At 41.0% G+C, this 18,799-nt stretch overlaps 1 protein-coding gene and 1 long non-coding RNA gene across 2 annotated transcripts in view; one reads left to right on the top strand and one right to left on the bottom strand.

The window, feature by feature from the left end:
* Nucleotides 1-9,129, bottom strand: part of AFG1L (AFG1 like ATPase) — a 199,917-nt gene extending 190,788 nt beyond the window's left edge. The window contains exon 1 of the mRNA XM_072738328.1: nt 8,993-9,129. Within this exon, the coding sequence (XP_072594429.1) occupies nt 8,993-9,128 (136 nt within the window). The 5' untranslated portion in view covers nt 9,129. The remainder of the gene's footprint in view (nt 1-8,992) is intronic.
* Nucleotides 9,130-9,414: 285 nt separating this feature from the next.
* LOC140595616 (uncharacterized) lies at nt 9,415-18,458 on the top strand. The gene is made up of 2 exons (XR_011997356.1): nt 9,415-9,543; nt 14,190-18,458. It is a non-coding gene; the product is annotated as an uncharacterized lncRNA (long non-coding RNA).
* Nucleotides 18,459-18,799: the final 341 nt, after the last annotated feature.

Below are 18,799 nucleotides of genomic sequence, written 5' to 3'. Positions count from 1 at the left end.
TCTTTTCCTTTAGAAGCTGGTTAATCTTAATGTGCCAGTGTATAACTTTACAAAAGGAAAAAAAATAGTACTTTAAATTTCATGATAACAAATCAGTAAAATACCGCCTAAAAATCTGAATAAAGCTATTCTGAAGTAATTATAGGCATGGCCTAGCATACTGAGTAACTCCTTAATATTCACTCTGTTCATACACTATTTAATAATGAGATCTAAGGGATCTATTTTCTTTCAAGTGCTAAAGAAAAATAACATTTGTTATGTTCATTTACTTTAAATTTTATATACTCACACTTACATAAGAATTTTTTAATGGAATCTACATGGTTTACATTTAAGATATAGTTGCCTTATGAAGCTATGAAGGAACTACTCTAAGAATTATATACTCAGGCTTTAAAAGTTGTTGAAAACTGCTACCAGGTCAAGAACATGAATAGATAATGCATTGAAAAGTAATTCCTATGGGGATCCCTGGGTGGCTCAGTGGTTTAGCGCCTGCCTTTGGCCCAGGACGGGATCTTGGAGACCCGGGATCAAGTCCTGCATCGAGCTCCTGGCATGGAGCCTGCTTCTCCCTCTGCCTGTGTCTCTGCCTCTCTCTCTCTCTCTCTCTCTCTCTGTGTGTGTGTGTGTGTGTCTCATGAATAAATAAAATCTTTAAAAAAATAAATTTTAAAAAATTAATTAATTTAAAAAAAAAGTAATTCCTAGAATGGGCTTAATGAAGAGAAGAAATAAGGCAGTACAAGCAAGACAATGAACAAAAGCTATGAAAAAGAATCTGAAGGTTAAAGTATCAGGAACTCCAGTAGAGTAGATGCAGAAATGGGACCTCAATCAAGGACCTTAGGTAAAGAAGACATAACACAGCAGGAAGAACAGAGAGAAAGGGGTTTTTAAGAGAGAAATTAGAATAAAACTTAGTTACAGGCCAGAGAAAATTATGAGTGACCTAGGAGAACAAGTATTAAACATATTCAAGTAGAGGCTAGATCACTTGTCAGAGAATTTATGGAACATATTACTATACCAGGCCCAAGGCTGAACTACCAGTTTCTAGACACTTAACACCTATTATTTCTGTGATACTTTTAGTAAAAAGAAAAATCTAAAGAATAGTTATGCCCCCATTTAAATTCTATTTTTTTAAAGAAAATGAAGCTCTTGACGTGTACAGCAGTGCTAATCTACAGATCAATCACCCACTTCTGGACCTCTTATATTCCTTCCTATCAGTTCTATTCTTAGACCCACCCTTGGTTATCTGCCCCTCCCTCCACCCTAGAACTACACCTAGGGTACCAGCTATGCCTATGTGATAAGCTGTGCTATGCTTTTTATTTTTTATTTTTATTTTTTTAATTTTTATTTATTTATGATAGTCACAGAGAGAGAGAGAGAGGCAGAGACACAGGCAGAGGGAGAAGCAGGCTCCATGCACCGGGAGCCCGATGTGGGATTCGATCGCAGGTCTCCAGGATCGCGCCCTGGGCCAAAGGCAGGCGCCAAACAGCTGCGCCACCCAGGGATCCCCTGTGCTATGCTTTTTAAAAACGAATTGGATAAAACCATTATCAGAAAGTTATCAGTGTCAAGAGTAGGCATGAACATTCTTTTCTAATAAATGGATGTTAATGAAATCCAAGAAACATGAGGTTTCACATAAGGATATTCATCTAATCAGGTACTAAAGTCCAAAGCCCATTTCTTAATCACTAATATATACCGCCAATAAATTATACCGATTCCTTTGGTTGAGGTTCATTAGTTCTCATATAAATGCCCAGTCAAGATCTCCTGTATACACCTAGTAAAGAAGAGATTGTGGAGCCAAGGATAAACATGAGTCATCATTTAATAATGAGATACAAAAGGACACTAGAGAGGAAATCACAAGATGTGGCTTCTTGGGAGGCCTGGGTGGCTCAGCGGTTGAACGTCTGCCTTTAGCTCAGGGCATGATCCCAGGGTCCTGGGATTGAGTCCCACATCTGGCTCCCTACATGGAGCCTGCTTCTCCCTCTGCCTGTGTCACTGCCTCTCTCTCTGTGTCTTTCATGAATAAATAAATAAAATCTTTAAAAAAACAAACAAGATGTGGCTTCTCACAGTACCTGCCTCTATGAAACAATTTCTAGCTTAAACAAAATAGAATTTTCAGATACACTAATTTTCAATTTTAGAAAACCTAGAAACATTCTCCTCTTTGGTTTCTCTTCTACTTTTCCTAGGACTCTCTTAATGCTCTCCAACAAGGTCATGTTCTTCTCATAAAATATCAATTTTCCCAAGGACTCACCCTTAGCCTTTTCTCTTTTTCACTTTACAAATATCCCCAGGCTAGTTCTTCCATCCTCATATTTCCTTTCTTAGTCTCAGACCCTCATATTCCCTATAACTAATTAAACTTATTTACCCAGAACTGTCATAACCACCTAAAATTTAACAAGTTCAAAATGGAATCTCTCCCTAAAATGTCTCTGGCCCTACTTTTTGTGTGTTTGGTTTGTTAACCTTGACAGATGGATGTTGATGCCATCAAATTACCCAAACTAGGAAACCTAAGTTGATCCAACTCTTCTCTTTCCTTGTCTCCCCCAATGTCCGGCAATTCTACCAAAGAATTGTCTCTAAATCCCCTTCCTTGCTTCCCACCTCACCACAGCAGTAATTCAGGCTATGAACAGCTCTCTCCAGAACTACAACTTCCTTCTAAATAACCACCATGATAATCATGCTAACACCGATACAACTTTTTTATTTATGAAACCTCCACCAGCGTCCTACTGAGCCTAGATGTCTTCGCACACTATACAGGACTTTTAACCAGACCCAGGCCACCTTCCCAGCTTCATCTCTAGCTGCTCTGAGGGCCAATAAACCAATAAAGGCTTGTACAGCCCACTTCTATGCTTGTACTACAACATCCTCACCTCTCCAAGCAGAGCTTTCACCTCCATAATCCTACAACACTAAAATGAGCCTAAATGATGGGTTATTAATGTCCATTGTTATGTTAAGGAGCTAGAAGACAATGGTTAAGTTTGTGGTTCTGGACCAAAGAGTGCTTGGGTTCACATCCCATTTGGAATGTTTATCTTTCTATGAAATAGAGGTAAAAGTATTTTACAGGGTTTTTATGGATTAAATTATGAGAGAAAAACTGCCAGCAGATCGATCACCTGGAACATAGAAAGGGCTCAATGTTAGCTATTATAATTTCATCACTCTTCCAATACTGTGAGCTATTCAAGGGCTGAGACTCAGTTTCATTCACTTCCTCCTCCGCAACCCACCCCCCCCACACACACACACACAATTAATACAAGGCTTCAACTGAATGGCAAATTTGAGGCATTTTCCACCCACATCATGGCCACTCTAATCTCTAAAAAAATGTTTCCCCTTAACTATCTGGAGGTTGAACAACCTCTACATTACATGAAGATACACTTAGACCTAAAAGAAAATGGGAATAAAATAAAAATTGAGCGTATATATTTAAATTACACTAAAATACCATATTTAAATTTAAATTTTTAATAAACTAATGTAAATACACATATCCCAAAATGGAACTTATAAGGTTGTATTTCCTAAGGAATTTTTTTTTTTTTTCCTAAGGAATTTAAAGTTAGGCAATCAGGTAGGCTGGTTTGGATGAAGAGCATATTATGATCCCTAAATTCTTCATAGTTAGTTTCCAAAACATCTTGGAGCCAGGGCTAGCATAAAGCTTAGATGAGGCATAAAAACAAAGACTATGCTCTTCCTTTCCCCTCATTCCTTTTCTTGGTCTATTTCCTCCTTTAATTTAACATTAAGCCAGTGCTTCTCTCACATTACACAGTAGTAAAAGAGTAGATTTGAAAAGATGAAAAAAATGCAGATGAATACACTAAACAGTAAATACCCCCATGCAAAATTGAGGGATACAAGACCCATTTTAAAATCAGACTCTAAATACTGAAAAACATTTCAATGTAAATTTTCTTTTTATTGGGCACCTGGGTGGCTCAGTGGGGTAAGTGTCTACCTTCAGCTCAGGTCATGATCCTAAATGGCTTAATTCCCTTTAGTTTCACTTTAGAATGGATGGTCAACAGTACCTCATAAGGTCCTATCTACTGAGGTTGGAGCTAGCCCTCCAGGTGCTTGTTTTTCCTGGTCCCTAATAATACCAGGTCTCCAGGATTCAGACAGTATAACGGCACATCAACCTACTGGAAGCAAACTTACATAGCGAACATAACTGAAAGTATTCAATTCCCTAACGTGAGCCCCATGAGGAACTCCTAAGTCATGAAGACTGTAAAGAGAGTCTTCCATGTAACATCTCATAGGAGCTTAAACCAAGCCTACTTCTAGGGGCCACTCTTACCCAAAGCAGAGAAGCCAGCAAAGCTTCTTCTCAAGTTAAGTTGGTTTCTTGGCATACTTTTGCCAAAGTTCATTTTTTTCTGTTTTTCCAATCAGATTCTCCAGGAAGCATGTAATTTCCATTGAATGGTCAAGGCACTCAACACTGCTTGTGTGATTTTGGCACAAATGTCACTCCATTGTTGCTCTGAATTGTTAGTAACCATCCAAACCTAGCAATAATCTTGCTTAGAAGTGTTCCTGACAACTTCTGAGGCCTTCTCTGAACAGCATGGAAAAGCTTCAGTGCAATAAAGGTGTTTACAAATACTAAGAAATACAGAAAACTACCTGTTGTTTTTGGCATAATAGTAAAGTCTACCTGCCAGTCTTCTCCAGGTTTGGTACCTCTAAATTGTACACCTTTTAGAACTGGTGGGGGCCAGTTTTAGAATGGTTTTTAGCACAAATGTCACATTTTTTTAAAAGTTCTCTGAAAATTGGGACCCACAATACACTTTTGAGTAGTATCTTAAACATAATGGGTGCTTTGCTGAATGTGGTTAATCACTTCTTCTATAAGATGTTCTGGGATAAGGATTCACTTTAGTCCCAGCTGACTTTAGTATCAACATGGTGTCCAAATTCCCATTCCTAAAAAAAATAAAAATAAAAATAAAAAATCCCATTCTTTAGCTCTTCTAAGGTTTTCCCAGGATTACTGGGTTGGTATTTAGTTAAGTCTATGTCTGGTACTAAAGCCATCATAATAGAACCTTTTGGAGTCTTTGCCAAATTGGTGGCTTAATCTGACCAATTGTTCCCTTAAGCAAGCAGTCCAATTTCTGGTGTCCTCAGCAATAGACAATAGCTGATAGGTTATGACTGATCAATTCTGGAGAATACAACCCAAAGCGCTGCACGTGAGGATGAAGTTGTCCATTCTCCAATCAGAACACAGCTTGTTTTATTCAAAAGCTGCAGCAACAACAAAAAAATGAAGCCCGGAGTACCACTGTGAATATCAGTTGGGCTTCACAGACTGAACCAAATGGCTTCCTAGTCAGTCTTTTCTTAAGAAAGGGAGACTAAGAGAACCATTATTTGGAGGCAACAGAATGGGAAGAAGAAATCTAAGAGCCAAACCAAACGGGAGGAAGAAATAAACTGACATGCCATCGCACACCAAGGACTACTCACCAAGAAACATCTGTCCAAACTGAATCCAAGAAAATGTTTCCTTGCCACAAGGGTTGAATTAGGTGCCACAGGTCAGAGGCACCCAGTTGGGGTGGGGCCCCAGGGACAGTCCCTAGGGCAAAGAACCTAGGCAGCTCCTTGGACTTGTCACCAGGCCCCTATCACCAACCAGAAGCCAATAAACCACACACAGGCAGGCAAATAACTCCTGGCTAGCTTGCCAAATCTGTAACAAAACCCAAGTTTGGCTGCCCAATGTAGAGCAAAGACCATCAGAGATATCAAGTAGGCAGCAGGAAAAGGGTTTACTCCAGAGGCAGCCACATGAGATGGGAGAGCATGCTTCAAATCCACCTCTCTGAAGGAGGGAAATTTTTTTTTAAGATTTGGGGATCCTTGGGTGGCTCGGCGGTTTAGCAGTTTAGCGCCTGCCTTCAGCCCAGGGTGTGATCCTGGAGTCCCGGGATCCAGTCCCTCATCGGCTTCCTGCATGGAGCCTGCTTCTCCCTCTGCCTGTGTCTCTACCTCTGCCTCTCTCTGTCTCTCATGGATGAATAAATAAAATCATTTTTAAAGATTTTATTTATTCATCCATGGGGGGGGGGGACAAAGACACAGGCAGAAGGAGAAGCAGGCTCCATGTAGAGAGCCCGATGTGGGACTCAGCCCCCCCAGCCAAAGGCAGACGCTCTACTGCTGAACCACCCAGGCTTCCAAGAGGAGGGAAATTTAAAGGCAAATGAAAAAGGTCTGGAGGAAAAGTTGCAGCAGTACTTATTAGCCTGCAGCTGTAATTAGTCCCATTAACCCTTTGGTTTCTAGTGATTTTGAAATTCTATGCGATAATTCTTAAAGCAATAAAAACTTTTTTTTCAAGGTGTTATCTATTTAGATAGAGAAAGAGTACAAGCAGAGGAGAGGGAGAGAAAGAGAGAGAGGAGCAGACTCCCCTATGCAGTGCTTGATGCCAGGACTCTGGGATCATGACCTGAGATAAAGGAAGATGCTTAACCGACTGAGCCACCCAGGTGCCCCAGAAAGCAATAAAATCTCGATTCAATTTTTTAAAAATATGAATACAGGTTAATAGCAAAGCCTTTAGGGTCAGATGTAAATCTAAGTATGGCCTTTACTTGAAGCCACAAGTTCTGACGCTTAACTAGCCATATAACTGCTGCAACCTTAAATTTATCATCCCCAAAATGAGGATACTAAGAATTAAATGAGATAATGGATGTAGAAAGCACTTAGCATACTGCATGGAACAGAATAAGCATTCGGGAAATCTTATGTTATTATGATGATATTCCTTCAATCTTAAGTTTTCATATGGTAGATGCATAGAATAGAATTCTATTTTAACTATTTAAAATGAGGAAATTCCGTATGTATTGATAAGTAATGATTTCCAAGACATACTAAGTGAAAAAAAAGAAAGGTACAAGAGAGTAGGTATGTTAGTACTTCTTTATTTTTTAACCACAGATGCTTATACACATATGTTTGTTCATACAGAGAATGTCTCTGGAAGAATACATAAGAAACTAGTATTAGAGGTTGCCTCTGGGGAGGAAAACTAAGTGGCTAAGGGACGGGGTGGAATATTTTACCATATTCTTTCTTGTATCATTTGCTTTTATAACCTATTTCACAAATTTAAAAAATAAAGTTTGTATTATGACTCAACCCTTATGCTACCAAAATATTCCATTATGTAGTAAGTGATTTATGCTAAGCTTTGCAGAAAAACCTAAGGAGACCTAATCAGAGTTCTAGTATTAATTTCAACTCCATTGATGAGAATTAATAAAGACTGATAGAGTTTCAGCTAGATAAGCCAATGAGTCTCCATTTATTAAGACACCGGGCACCTGGGTGTCAGTGGTTAAGTGTCTGCCTTTGGCTCAGGTCATGATCCTGGGGTCCTGGGATCGAGTCCCACATCAGGCTCCCCACAAGGAGCCTGCCCATCTCTCTGTGTCTCTCATGAATAAACAAAATCCAAAAAAAAAAAAAAAAGACACAGAAGGGGTGCCTCGATGGCTCGGTTGGTTAAGCATCTGCCTTGGGCTCAGGTCACATTGAGGGAGCCTGCTTCTCCCTCTGCCTCTGTCTGCAGCTCTCCCAACTCGTGCTCTGTCTCTCTGTCAAGTAAGACCCAGAAGAAGGGGGCCTGGAGATGAGAAAAAAGAAAACGTGACTATGTGGATGGAAGAGACAATAAGAATAACCTCATTCGTTCAGAAAATATACCTTGCCCACCTGGCCCCCAACCCTGGGCCTCGTGCTGAGGGAGCGAGCCACCTGGCCCCCTGCTTCGGCCGCAGCAGTGCGAGGGGAGCATAGGAGGGCAGCAGTGGAATCAGACTCAGTTGCTCAGGATACATGTTCATTCGCTTACGGACACGTCAGGATTTGAATCAATAACTAACTGGAGCAGGCCCAGTGACAAAAGCCCTCCCACCGAAGCCTCCTCTGGTGACTTGAAAAGAGCTAGAAGAATGGACTCTTCGCTGGGAGATATGTCGACACCCGGGTCCCCAGAATCCCGGGGGCCAGCCCGGCCCGCAGAAGTCCGAGGCGTGGAGCACTCGGAGCACGGATGAGGCGCAGGGGCCCCAGGCTGCAGGGGTGGGGGGCAGAGGGAGTAGGGAGAAGGGGAGGGGGTGGGAGGGAGGGAGAGGGAGGGAGAAGAAAGGAGGGAGGAGAAGGGAGGGAGGAGGAGGGAGAGGGAGAAGGGAGGGAGGGAGAGGGAGAAGGGAGGGAGGGGAGGGAGGGAGGAGGGAGAGGGAGAAGGTAGGGAGGGGGAAGGAAGGGAGAGGGAGAAGAGAGGGAGGGGGAGGGAGAAGAGAGGGAGGGGAGGGAGGGGGAGGGAAGGGGGAGGGAGGGAGAAGGGAGGTTGGGAGGGGGAGGGAGAAGGGAGGGAGGAGGGAGAGGGAGGGAGAAGAGAAGTAAGGGAGGGAGGAGGAGGGACGGGGAAGAAGGGGGGAGGGAGAGGGAGGGAGGGGAGGAGGGGGAAGGGAAGGAGAGGAGGGGGAAGGGAGGGGGAGGGGGAAGAGGAGGGGGAAGGGAGGGAGAGGAGGGGGAAGGGAGGGAGAGGAGGGGGAAGGAAGGGGAAGGAGGGAGAAGGAAGGGGGAGGGAGGGGAGGGAAGGGGGAGGAAGTAGGGGGAGGGGGGAGGAGGAAGGGGGGAGGAGGAAGGGGGGAGGAGGGAGAGGGAGGGGAAGGGGAGCGGGGCTCAGCTTCCTCCAGTGCTGGCCTCGCGGGCGGCCCGACCGGGACGAGGGAGGCTGGAGCGCCCCGGGGGCCCCCCCAAGCCCCGGAAGCCGTGCAATCAGGGGGCAACCGGGGCCGACAGGCGGGAGGGAGGCTGACCGGGGCTTCCCCCTCACAGTGCAGGGGCTCGGCCTACTCGTGGCACAGTCACTGACCTTTCCGAAAGGAGTTTCCCGGGGCGGCGGCCGGCGGGGCGAGGGCAGCGGCCCGGGCCCCGCACCCCACACATCTCCCTCTCAGCCGGGTCTGCACTAAGCGCAGGGTAACCGAGGGCGACCAGGAGGCCGCCATCTTGAGCTCTGAACAAGGGAAGAGGAAAACTTTATTGAAACCCGAGAGAGAAACGGCGGCACAGACGAAGCCGCGCTCACAGAAGGCGACGCCGGAGGGAACGACAGGGAGCCGGAGGAAGAAGGCGACCTCCGCTAGGGAGAGGGCTGCCGGAGACTCCGGGGCCCCATTCCGTCCTTCCGGGCGCCGCCAGCCGGAACTACAACTCCCAGCATGCAGCGCGGCGGCGCCCGGGGTCGCGGGTCAGGGTCGCGGGACGGGGGATGGGCTGGGGAGGCGGGGCATCCTGCGCCCCGCGCGGCCCCCCTCCGCGGCGCTGGACCGCGAGATGCCTGCGCGGGCGAGGGCCTTGGTAGTGATGTGCAGTCACGGAACCACCCCTGGGCTGACCGAGAGTTCGAGACCTAAGTAAGAGGTAGGTGACCCCGTGGGCGCTCGGAGTTTAACGACGTATTGATGTTACCCGGTCACACGCTCCCCCAACGGTAGCCCTGATTAGTTGGCCTCCAGCCTCCAGCCTCCAACTCCTCCTCGTCGGCAGAGCACCTGAAATGGGTTCCTTCCACGTCTGCTTTCTGCATGTGAGGAGCGGACATCGTTTTAAACAGGGCACACGCTCAGATGTCAGGTACAGCTGCCGTGGGAAAGGCCGAGCCCGAGATGCACGATCAGTGGATGGACCGTGTGCATCCGTCCAAAGACGGATTTCTCAGCGGTCGCCCTCATTTCATTAAACAAAACAAAAACAAAACAAAACAAAACAAAAGCATGAGTTACGATGATAAGTGTATGGAGAATACAAACTGCTGTCCATTAAAAAATAATAATAATAATAATAAAATAAAAAATTGCTGTCCAGAAGAGGCTGCAATCCCCCACCCCCACCCCAAGTAGGGATGAAAAAAAAAAAAAAAAAGGCAACACAAGATTGCACCAGATGTGGAATCGATGAAAGAAAGGAGAGCACTTCGAGAGCTCAGGACGGCTTTCTGGAGGCCTTACCTTGAACAGGAGGTGAGGACCTTCCCAGAATAAGAAATAGGTTGAATTAAGGCAGGCAGGTAAGAAAGCCTGAGTTATACAAAAGCCACTTTAGGGTGGACTAAGAATTAAGACAACTACGCTAGAAAACATTCCAGGAAGTTAAGCATTTTTGTCCACAATAGAAAATTCCAAAGAAACAGGAAAAAAAGAGAGCACAGCATAGTATAATAATTTGGAGGCTCTCTATATAACTGTCAAAGTACGAAAAAGCTGTTTTGACTGTATCTTCCGAAATAAGCCCATTTACACTTCCTACGTACTATCTTTAATTCTGTTGTGGGACATGACTATTCCTCCTTGCTACAGTGAATGTTTCTTTCATGTCAGTGTTATTAATTTGGGGTGTGACGCTTTGTGAAAAAAAAAGAAAAACTCTTGAAAAAAGTTGAACTATTCTTCCTTCACTTACATATTTATCACACTCAAAACTTTCAGAGTTTAGGGGCAGCTGGGTGGCTCAGTGGTCGAGCATCTACCCTTGGCTCAGGTTGTGATCCTGGGGTCCTGGGATCGAGTCCCACCTCAGACTCCCTGTAGGGAGCCTGCTTCTTCCTCTGCCTGTGACTTTGCCTCCTCTCTGTGTCTCTCATGAATAAATAAATAAAATCTTTAATAAAAGAAAAAAGATTTTCAGAGATTATGTGTCATTTTGTTTGCTCTGGGAAAACAGTTGCTTGCCTTGGTCAAAGAAATTTTAATAGAGATTCCAACAGCTTAACAATTGAAACAGCACTCGTAGACACAGTTTAATGCCAGATTTGTGGGAAGATCTACAAGAAATTTGTGCAAGTGAAAACAGAAACATGGCACGTGAACTTTATTGTGTGGCCAGTATGAGGTAACTTAGATTACATTTATTGTATTCAGGAGAATTCATTATGACGAGAAGACTAAGTAGCCATTGTAAACCATTTTATTAAAACATCAATCCTATGTTCTGCAGTTCCTGCAATTCCTAAAACAAATGAAAAGCAAAGATAAGCCCAAAAGTAATTTTTTAAACATTGTCAGAAAAAATAATAAAGAAAATCAGAAAACCAGAAAGCATTATCTTGTCCTTACTTTAAAAACCTCCCTAGAAAGAATGCCAAGTAGTTCAGGCATTCATCTCATCTCAAGGACAAAACCAAAGTATCCAGAGAAGGATAATTAAGGAAGGAAGGAAATGGGAAAGAAAGTGATCTGGTCGAGAAAAAGCATACTATGGCAGGAGTCAGAAATTATACTTGGGTTCTGATTTTGTCACAAATTAACCTCTCCCTTTGTTTTCCTTATCTATAAGATTAAGATAGTGTCTATTCTACCTTCCAGAGTTCTTATGAGAATTAAGTCCAATAATGTATGTACACAAAGAGTTAATCAAATACACTGTAAACAGAAACTAAAAAGGGATAAGGTCAAAATCTAAAATAATGAGTCTAGGACAGCATGGATTCATGATATCCAAGAATTATAAAAAATAAAGAATGTACTCTAGGTTTGTAAAATGTAGGGAGAAATTTTTAAAAGTCCTGAAACTTAATACTTCAAGTAACAAATTTATGAAACTCATTAAAAGCAAAAAAAAAAAAAAAAAAAAAGTTAAGTAGGATTTAAATAAATGAGATGATAATCCATAATAAGTATGGGTGATTTGGAATATCTAATTTTTCTCCAGCTCTAATACATTGTGATTTTCCAACCCTAGGTTCAGGGGGTTGTCATTTTAGAGAGTGCCTTTTAGCCACTGTCAGAGACAGCCTGCAGAGGAGCAGATGGAATAGGCCATTGGCATGAAGCAGCCAGGATACCATTTCCTAATACTGTGATTATTATTGTTCTTTATGACCATTTCCTTTGGGGGAAGAGGATTTCCTAATACCACATTCCCACTTCCACTACCCTATCTGTAGCCCCTTCCAGTTGCTCAGGCCATCTTTCTCTCTCATCCCCCATCCAGTCCAACAGTGAATCTGTTGGCTTCACCTTAGAAAGTATTCAGAATCCTATCACTTTACACCATCAACATTGCCACCACCAACACTGGTCTAAGTCACCATCATCTCCCTCTTGGATTGTTGCAGTTGCCTTCCAACTAACTCATCTCTCTGCTCCCATTTTTTGTCCTCTACAATCCATCCTCCACTTAGCAGTCAGATTTATGTTTTAAAATGTTAAGTTGAGGGGCATCTGGGTGGCACAGTTGGTTAAACGTCCAACTCTTGGTTTCAGCTCAGGTCTCGATTGCAGGGTCATGAGACCAAACCTCATGTTGGGAGTCTGCATTCTCTGCATGGAGCCTGCTTGAGATTTTCTTTCCCTCTCCCTCTACCTCTCCCCCTCCAAAAACAAATACAAATCTTTAATATAAAATAAAATGTTAGGTTGAATTGTGTCATTCCTGTGCTTAATATCCACTAGTGCCTTCCCCGATCACTCCATTATTAAAACATCCTACAAGGCCTCATGACTTGGACCTCAACTGGCTTTGTGATATCGTCTCAAGCCACTCTTCCCTACCTTCCCTCAGTCCATCTACATTGGCTTTCTTGCTATTCCTGGAACTGAAAGCCCACTTACCACCCCAAAGCTTTTGTATTTCCTATGCCTTCTGCCTAATATGCTCTCCTCTAAGAGGTCTACTTAGCTTACTTCCTCATGTCCATACTCCTTCTACTCAGTCAAGGCCTTCCCTAGCTACCTCTATAAACTTATACTCTCACCCAGCACTCCTTTATCTCCTTCCCAGCTTTATTTTCTCCACAACGGTTAACCATTATGGCATAATACATACTTTACTAATTTATTAGTTTATTATCTGTTCTTCCCAGAATTTAAGCTCTATGCAAACAGGGATTTATGTCTATTTTGTTTACTGCTGTATTCCCAAGGTTTGGGATAGCACCTGGGTTAGTAGATAATGTTTGTTGAATGACTGAAGGAGCAGTCTTCATAAAAATACAAAATTTATTGTTTTAGTCTCTACAAAAAAGCAAATAACCTGCTCTATGAAATAGGTTATATCCCTAATATTTTGAGCCCATTTTATTTTAAAGATGTATCCATTTATTTTAGAGAGAGTGCATGAGTGGGTGAAGGGGTGGTCAGAGGGAGAGGAAGAAAGAATCTCAAGCAGACTCTCCACTGAGCATCGAGCCTAAGGCAGGGCTCCATCTCATGACCCTGAGATAATAACCTGAGCTGAAATCAAGAGTCAGATACTTAACCAAATGAGCCACCTAGGCACCCCATTTTAAAGATTAAAAACACCATCAAGGAATCCCTGGGTGGCTCAGCAGTTGAGCACCTGCCTTCTGCCCAGGGTGTGATCCTAGAGTCCTGGGATCGAATCCCACATCAGGCTCCCTGGATGGAGCCTGCTTCTCCCTCTGCCTGTGTCTCTGCCTCTCTCTCTCTCTCTCTCTCTCTCTCTGTCTCTCATGAATAAATAAAATAAATAAATAAACACCATCAAACTCAGTATCACAGAAGTGGAATACAACCAAAGAACACTCATTTTCCACTTATTTATTCATGGATTTGTCATTACACTTGGCTCCTCATAATTAAAGCACCTCATAATTATAGGTTCTTCTATGTTAATAAATATTTCAGAACTATAAGAAAATATGGTTCATTTAAAGACACACAAGGAATGATTTAAAACTATAACGACCCATTTTATAAAGTAGAATCAAATACCTAGCTTCTAAATTTGAACATTTGTATATAAAGATTCTGAACCAAAAATATATTTTAAGTTACTTAATTTCAACAAACTCATTAAATATGGTTAAGTGCCTTTTTAACTATGGAAACTTTTAAACAAGATACACCTACTTCAACAACATATTTACATAAAGTGAAAATTTGGGGGGCCCCTGGGTGGTTCAGTTGGTTGAGCATCTGCTTTCAGCTTAGGTCATGATCCCCAGAGTCCTGAGATGGATCCTTGTGTCAGGGCTCCCTGCTTCTCCCACTCCCTCTACTGTTCCCCCTGCTTTTTTTTTTTTTTTAATTTTTATTTATTTGTGATAGTCACACAGAGAGAAAGAGAGAGAGGGAGAGACACAGGCAGAGGGAGAAGCAGGCTCCATGCACCGGGAGCCCGACGTGGGACTGGATCCTGAGTCTCTAGGATCACGCCCTGGGCCAAAGGCAGGCGCCTAAACCACTGCGCCACCCAGGGATCCCTGTTCCCCCTGCTTGTGTGCTTGCATGTGCCCTCTCTGTCAAATAAATAAATTTTAAAAATCTTTTAAATAAATAAATTTTGTTAGAAGCAGTTCATTCCTTCTAATAAGAATTATGTTTGCTAACTTTCCAACAAAAGTTATCATTTTTTTCCGTTACTGAAACATTGTTTAACCTGTAACTAGAGACTGCCCAAGACAAAATATTTGGAAGTCAAGTCCAGTGCTCAAATCTTTATTTACATTCTACTTATTTTCAACAGCAGATTAAAAATAACTGGTTCTGTCTGTTTTTCAGTTTTTAATATCCTTTACTGGAATATTCCTTTTTTTAATTGAACCATAAGACATGTCTTTATTTACCTATGTTTTGCCTCCTTCAATGTTCCTTACCCAACTTTTGAGGGTGGAGTGGAAGCTTTCCTTATATAACTTCTCTACATGCCCTCTCTGCCATCTTTCTATTTAAAAGAGCAGTGACCCCCCAACCTATTCTAACCTCCCACAACCCCACATGCAAATTTGTAATCTGGCAGCCACCTTCAATTAGTTTGTTCCTCATCACTCACAGCCAATCTTTCCCCAGATACTCCTGAATCCTATCATCTTAATATGGCTTAAATCCATCATCACTGGGTCTTCCTTTCTATCTTTCCAAGGCTAAATGCAGTCACCACCTAACTGGCTACATCTCTCACTCCAGCCCACTATCAGATCTGTTTCCAAAAATATGACCTATCTGACCACATCCCATCACAGATTCTAAACTTGCAGTGCCTTCTTACTGTCTACAGAATGAAATACAGTTTTGTTATAAGCCTTTAGAAAATCAAGCTCTGGCTCCTACCTTTCTCATATCGGTCAAAAGACTTAGACTCAGAAAACGTATCATGAGTAATTTACCAAATATCTCATTTGTTTCCATGAACCTCTCTACATATTATTTTGGAAAAACTGGAAAATTGATCCCATCCTCAACCCCCTACCCCCTTCCATTATTTCTAAGTGTGTTCTGGTACTTTCTGTATTTAGGGGAAAAAATCGTATTAATATAAATCATCACAAAAATAATTTACCAAAAAAATTTGAAGTTGAATACTTCCAGGGCAACTCCAAGGATATTCCAGGTTTAATATAGCATATGTGCTCAGTATTCATCATCACAAAAAAAAAAAAAAAAGAAAGAAAGAAAAATCACATAGATGGATATCCAAACTTAATGATAAAAAAATCTAAAGATAACACAGGTACTACTCCTTTTTGAGGTTAAGTGAGTGGTAGTAGGGGCTAAAACTTGCCTATTCAATGAGATAGTTCTTCAAATAGCCCATAAGTCAGGTCTATACATAGAAAAAAGCAGACCATGCTACATAGAATTTTGATTGACACTTAGTGTTGGTCATAACAAATCTCGTTTTGTTGGTTGGTTAGTTGATTGATGTGATGTATCCAGGCAATCAAAGAGACATAATGTTTTTCAGTTCTGTAGACTGCTTATTTAGAGGAACTTAAGTTGGCCTAAAATGCAACCTGTCTTTAAAACTCAAAGATGCAATCATAAAACTGTATGAACTCATTTGTTTAAATCAATATTAGTACTTGCACCAGGTAATTAGTCTCAAAATTTGCTGTGATTTGGCCTACACTTCAAAGGAGTCAGCTGGGTGTTTTGTTTTCAACTGGACATCTTGGGGACATTACTTGGATGAATTTTAAATCAAGGTGAGTTTTATTTATCCAACTTTACTGACAACAGAGGGTTTTTTTTTTTTTTATAATATGGGTTTTTAAAAAGATTTTATTTATTTATTTATTTATTTATTTATTTGAGAGACAGAAAGCAGGGGAGGCAGAGAGAGGAACAAGTAGACTGCACTAAGCATGGAGCCCAAATATGGGGCTTGACCTCACAACCCCAAGAGCCAAAATGGAATCAGGTGCTTAACCTACTCAGTCACCCAGGCGCCCCAACAACAGAGTAGTTCTTATCTAGAGTCTCTGGATGATAAAACCTGAATACCTTTTAGTCATGGGACATACCTAATTCAAGAGGAGTTGAGTGTCTTCTGCCAAAACCAAGACTGTGTGCAGAAAACTAAGGGAACAGATGAGGAAAGTGTCATGAGACCTCTAATGTCTATACACACCAATTGTAAGGACTCAATTTTCCCAGCATGTACCTCACTTAGGCCAAGCAATTCTCATCAACTTCAAAGGGAGAGATGTGCATCCACAGATCCAAGTTTGCAGTATGCAGGGCTTACTCAGCAGGAATACATACTATAATTTCTGGTACCAGGCTTCATTTCTTTAGTCCAAATCAACTCAGCTGGATTTTGAAGCTTTAGTTCTTGCAAATAATCAACTGTCCCTTAAAATATCAAATCCACTTGGCTTTATTTTACACATCAATCCTCTTGATTACCTAGGGTAAGCCATAGTTTGGGTTTGTACATTGATATGCAAGACTTAGAACATATGCTATACTACTATGTAGCGTTATAGTATCAAATTACCAAAATTTTTTCTGGAGGTAATTTTATGCATAGCAAAGAGAGAAGCAGGAGATACAGTTTTCCATGTCTGCTGTTCAACAATCTTTTTAAAATATAAATCTGTTTACAAGTACTATTTTTCAGCTTTAATTTGATACTTTACTACCAGGTAAATTATCTTCTAATGTAATTACTTTTATATAATAATTATGATCTTGAAAGTCTACAAAGTGATTAAAGGGCATTTTCTAAAAAATAGATTTCTGGATTTAAATTATGCAATTTTTCTACTTATAGTTTTAGTATTATCTAATTTATTACCATTATTATTACTATTATTAGTTATGAAGTAGTAAGTATAGAGACAACCTTTACAAATACCTGAGATTTTAGGTCTAAAATATTTTTAATCACAGATTTCAAAAGTTGACACAAGTATATGCCCATTATCTTTTTTTTTTTAGCATTTGTTAGTTTTGACTCACTCTAGCATGTTATACACATCAGCACCTGTGCCCATTTAGCAAAGAATTTCAGTACAAATCATTTCTGAATTGAATAGACATCTCTAAGAAGCATTACAATTGTTGCAATATTTTTAGAAACTGAAACAAGGAAATAAACAACTTCAGTAAAAGTGATTTAAATAACAAATAACGTATCTTTATAAACAGCTTATCTCCTTGAGAACAAAGAATAAACAAGGAGACAAGGTTTTTTTTTTCCTTTCCACTATTAAAGCAGATCACAATATGAATGGGTGAAATGTCATGAATAATTGGAGAAAATCACAGAGTAATCTTCGGCAAAAACATCTGATTTATTTAAATTGTCGCTGTTTGTCTTATTAGAACCTTTATTTAACCTTGTTATCCACAATGCAGTATTCAAGCTGATTTATCAAAAATATACTTTGGAACTAACCATATTTTGAAAATTTTGACTTTCTCAGATGTAAGCTATAAACCTCCTGTGACAGCTGTCTTAATTAAGACCTAATTAAATGACCTTGCGTTACACTGAAATGCCTGTGAAAACCAGTGTTTTGAATCTAAAACACCAGTAAGTAAATCAAGGCTTTGAAAAATTCTGTCAATAGATTTAAGCTCAGATTTCTGGTCAGGAGTATCATCACTACTATATTCCACTCCTAGATTCATCTAGATTCAATATTCGTTCAATATCTTCTCCTCACAAACCTAGCCACACACCATCAGTCACTCCTGATAATGGCTCAGGGCCTTCCCTTATGATTTTCTATCCAATGGACAGAATCCAAGGGGTTTTCTAAATAAACCCATTTCCTTATAGACTCCTATACAGATTTCTGGGCTTAGCGTGTGTCTAGCTCTGTTCTAAATGCTTTACAAACATTAACTCTTTCAATGCCCATAACTACCTTGTGAGGTGGGTACTATTATTTTTCCAGTCTGCTACATGAAGAAATGGAAGCACAGACAAGCATAGTGGTTTTTCTAGGATTACACAGCTATAAGGATTTGCCTGCCCATCTCCTTTACCGAGCTTTAAACAAAATTGATTTGCTATTCTCCCTACTTGTGCTCACTCTCACTTGCTCTCTCTCTCTGTCAAATGAATGAATAAAATCTTTAAATATACTTGTGTGTGTGTGTGTGTATATATATATATATATATATAAATTCTAGTCTAGATATATTTATAATATAAAAACGTATCGGGATGGTAATATGTAAATAATGGATAGCAGAGATGAGAGAAGTCAAAGCAGTATGAAGATCTCTAGTCTAACATTAACCAGAACCAAGATTTGGCAGAGGGGTGGATGAAAAAGAAGACAAAAAAAATGGCTCATAGTGACAAGTCCAAGTGATTAGAAAAATAATGATATAATTACAGCAAAAAGGATATAAATATTAAGAGAGATTGCTTGAGGGTAAATGGGATGAGACTGATTTTAGACATGTAGAGTTTGACTTAG

The sequence above is a fragment of the Vulpes vulpes genome, chromosome 1 (genome assembly GCF_048418805.1).
Source record: "Vulpes vulpes isolate BD-2025 chromosome 1, VulVul3, whole genome shotgun sequence".
NCBI classification, from domain to species: domain Eukaryota; kingdom Metazoa; phylum Chordata; class Mammalia; order Carnivora; family Canidae; genus Vulpes; species Vulpes vulpes.
Note: the sequence above shows the minus strand (reverse complement) of the source record. Positions and strands in the feature narration are given on the sequence as shown.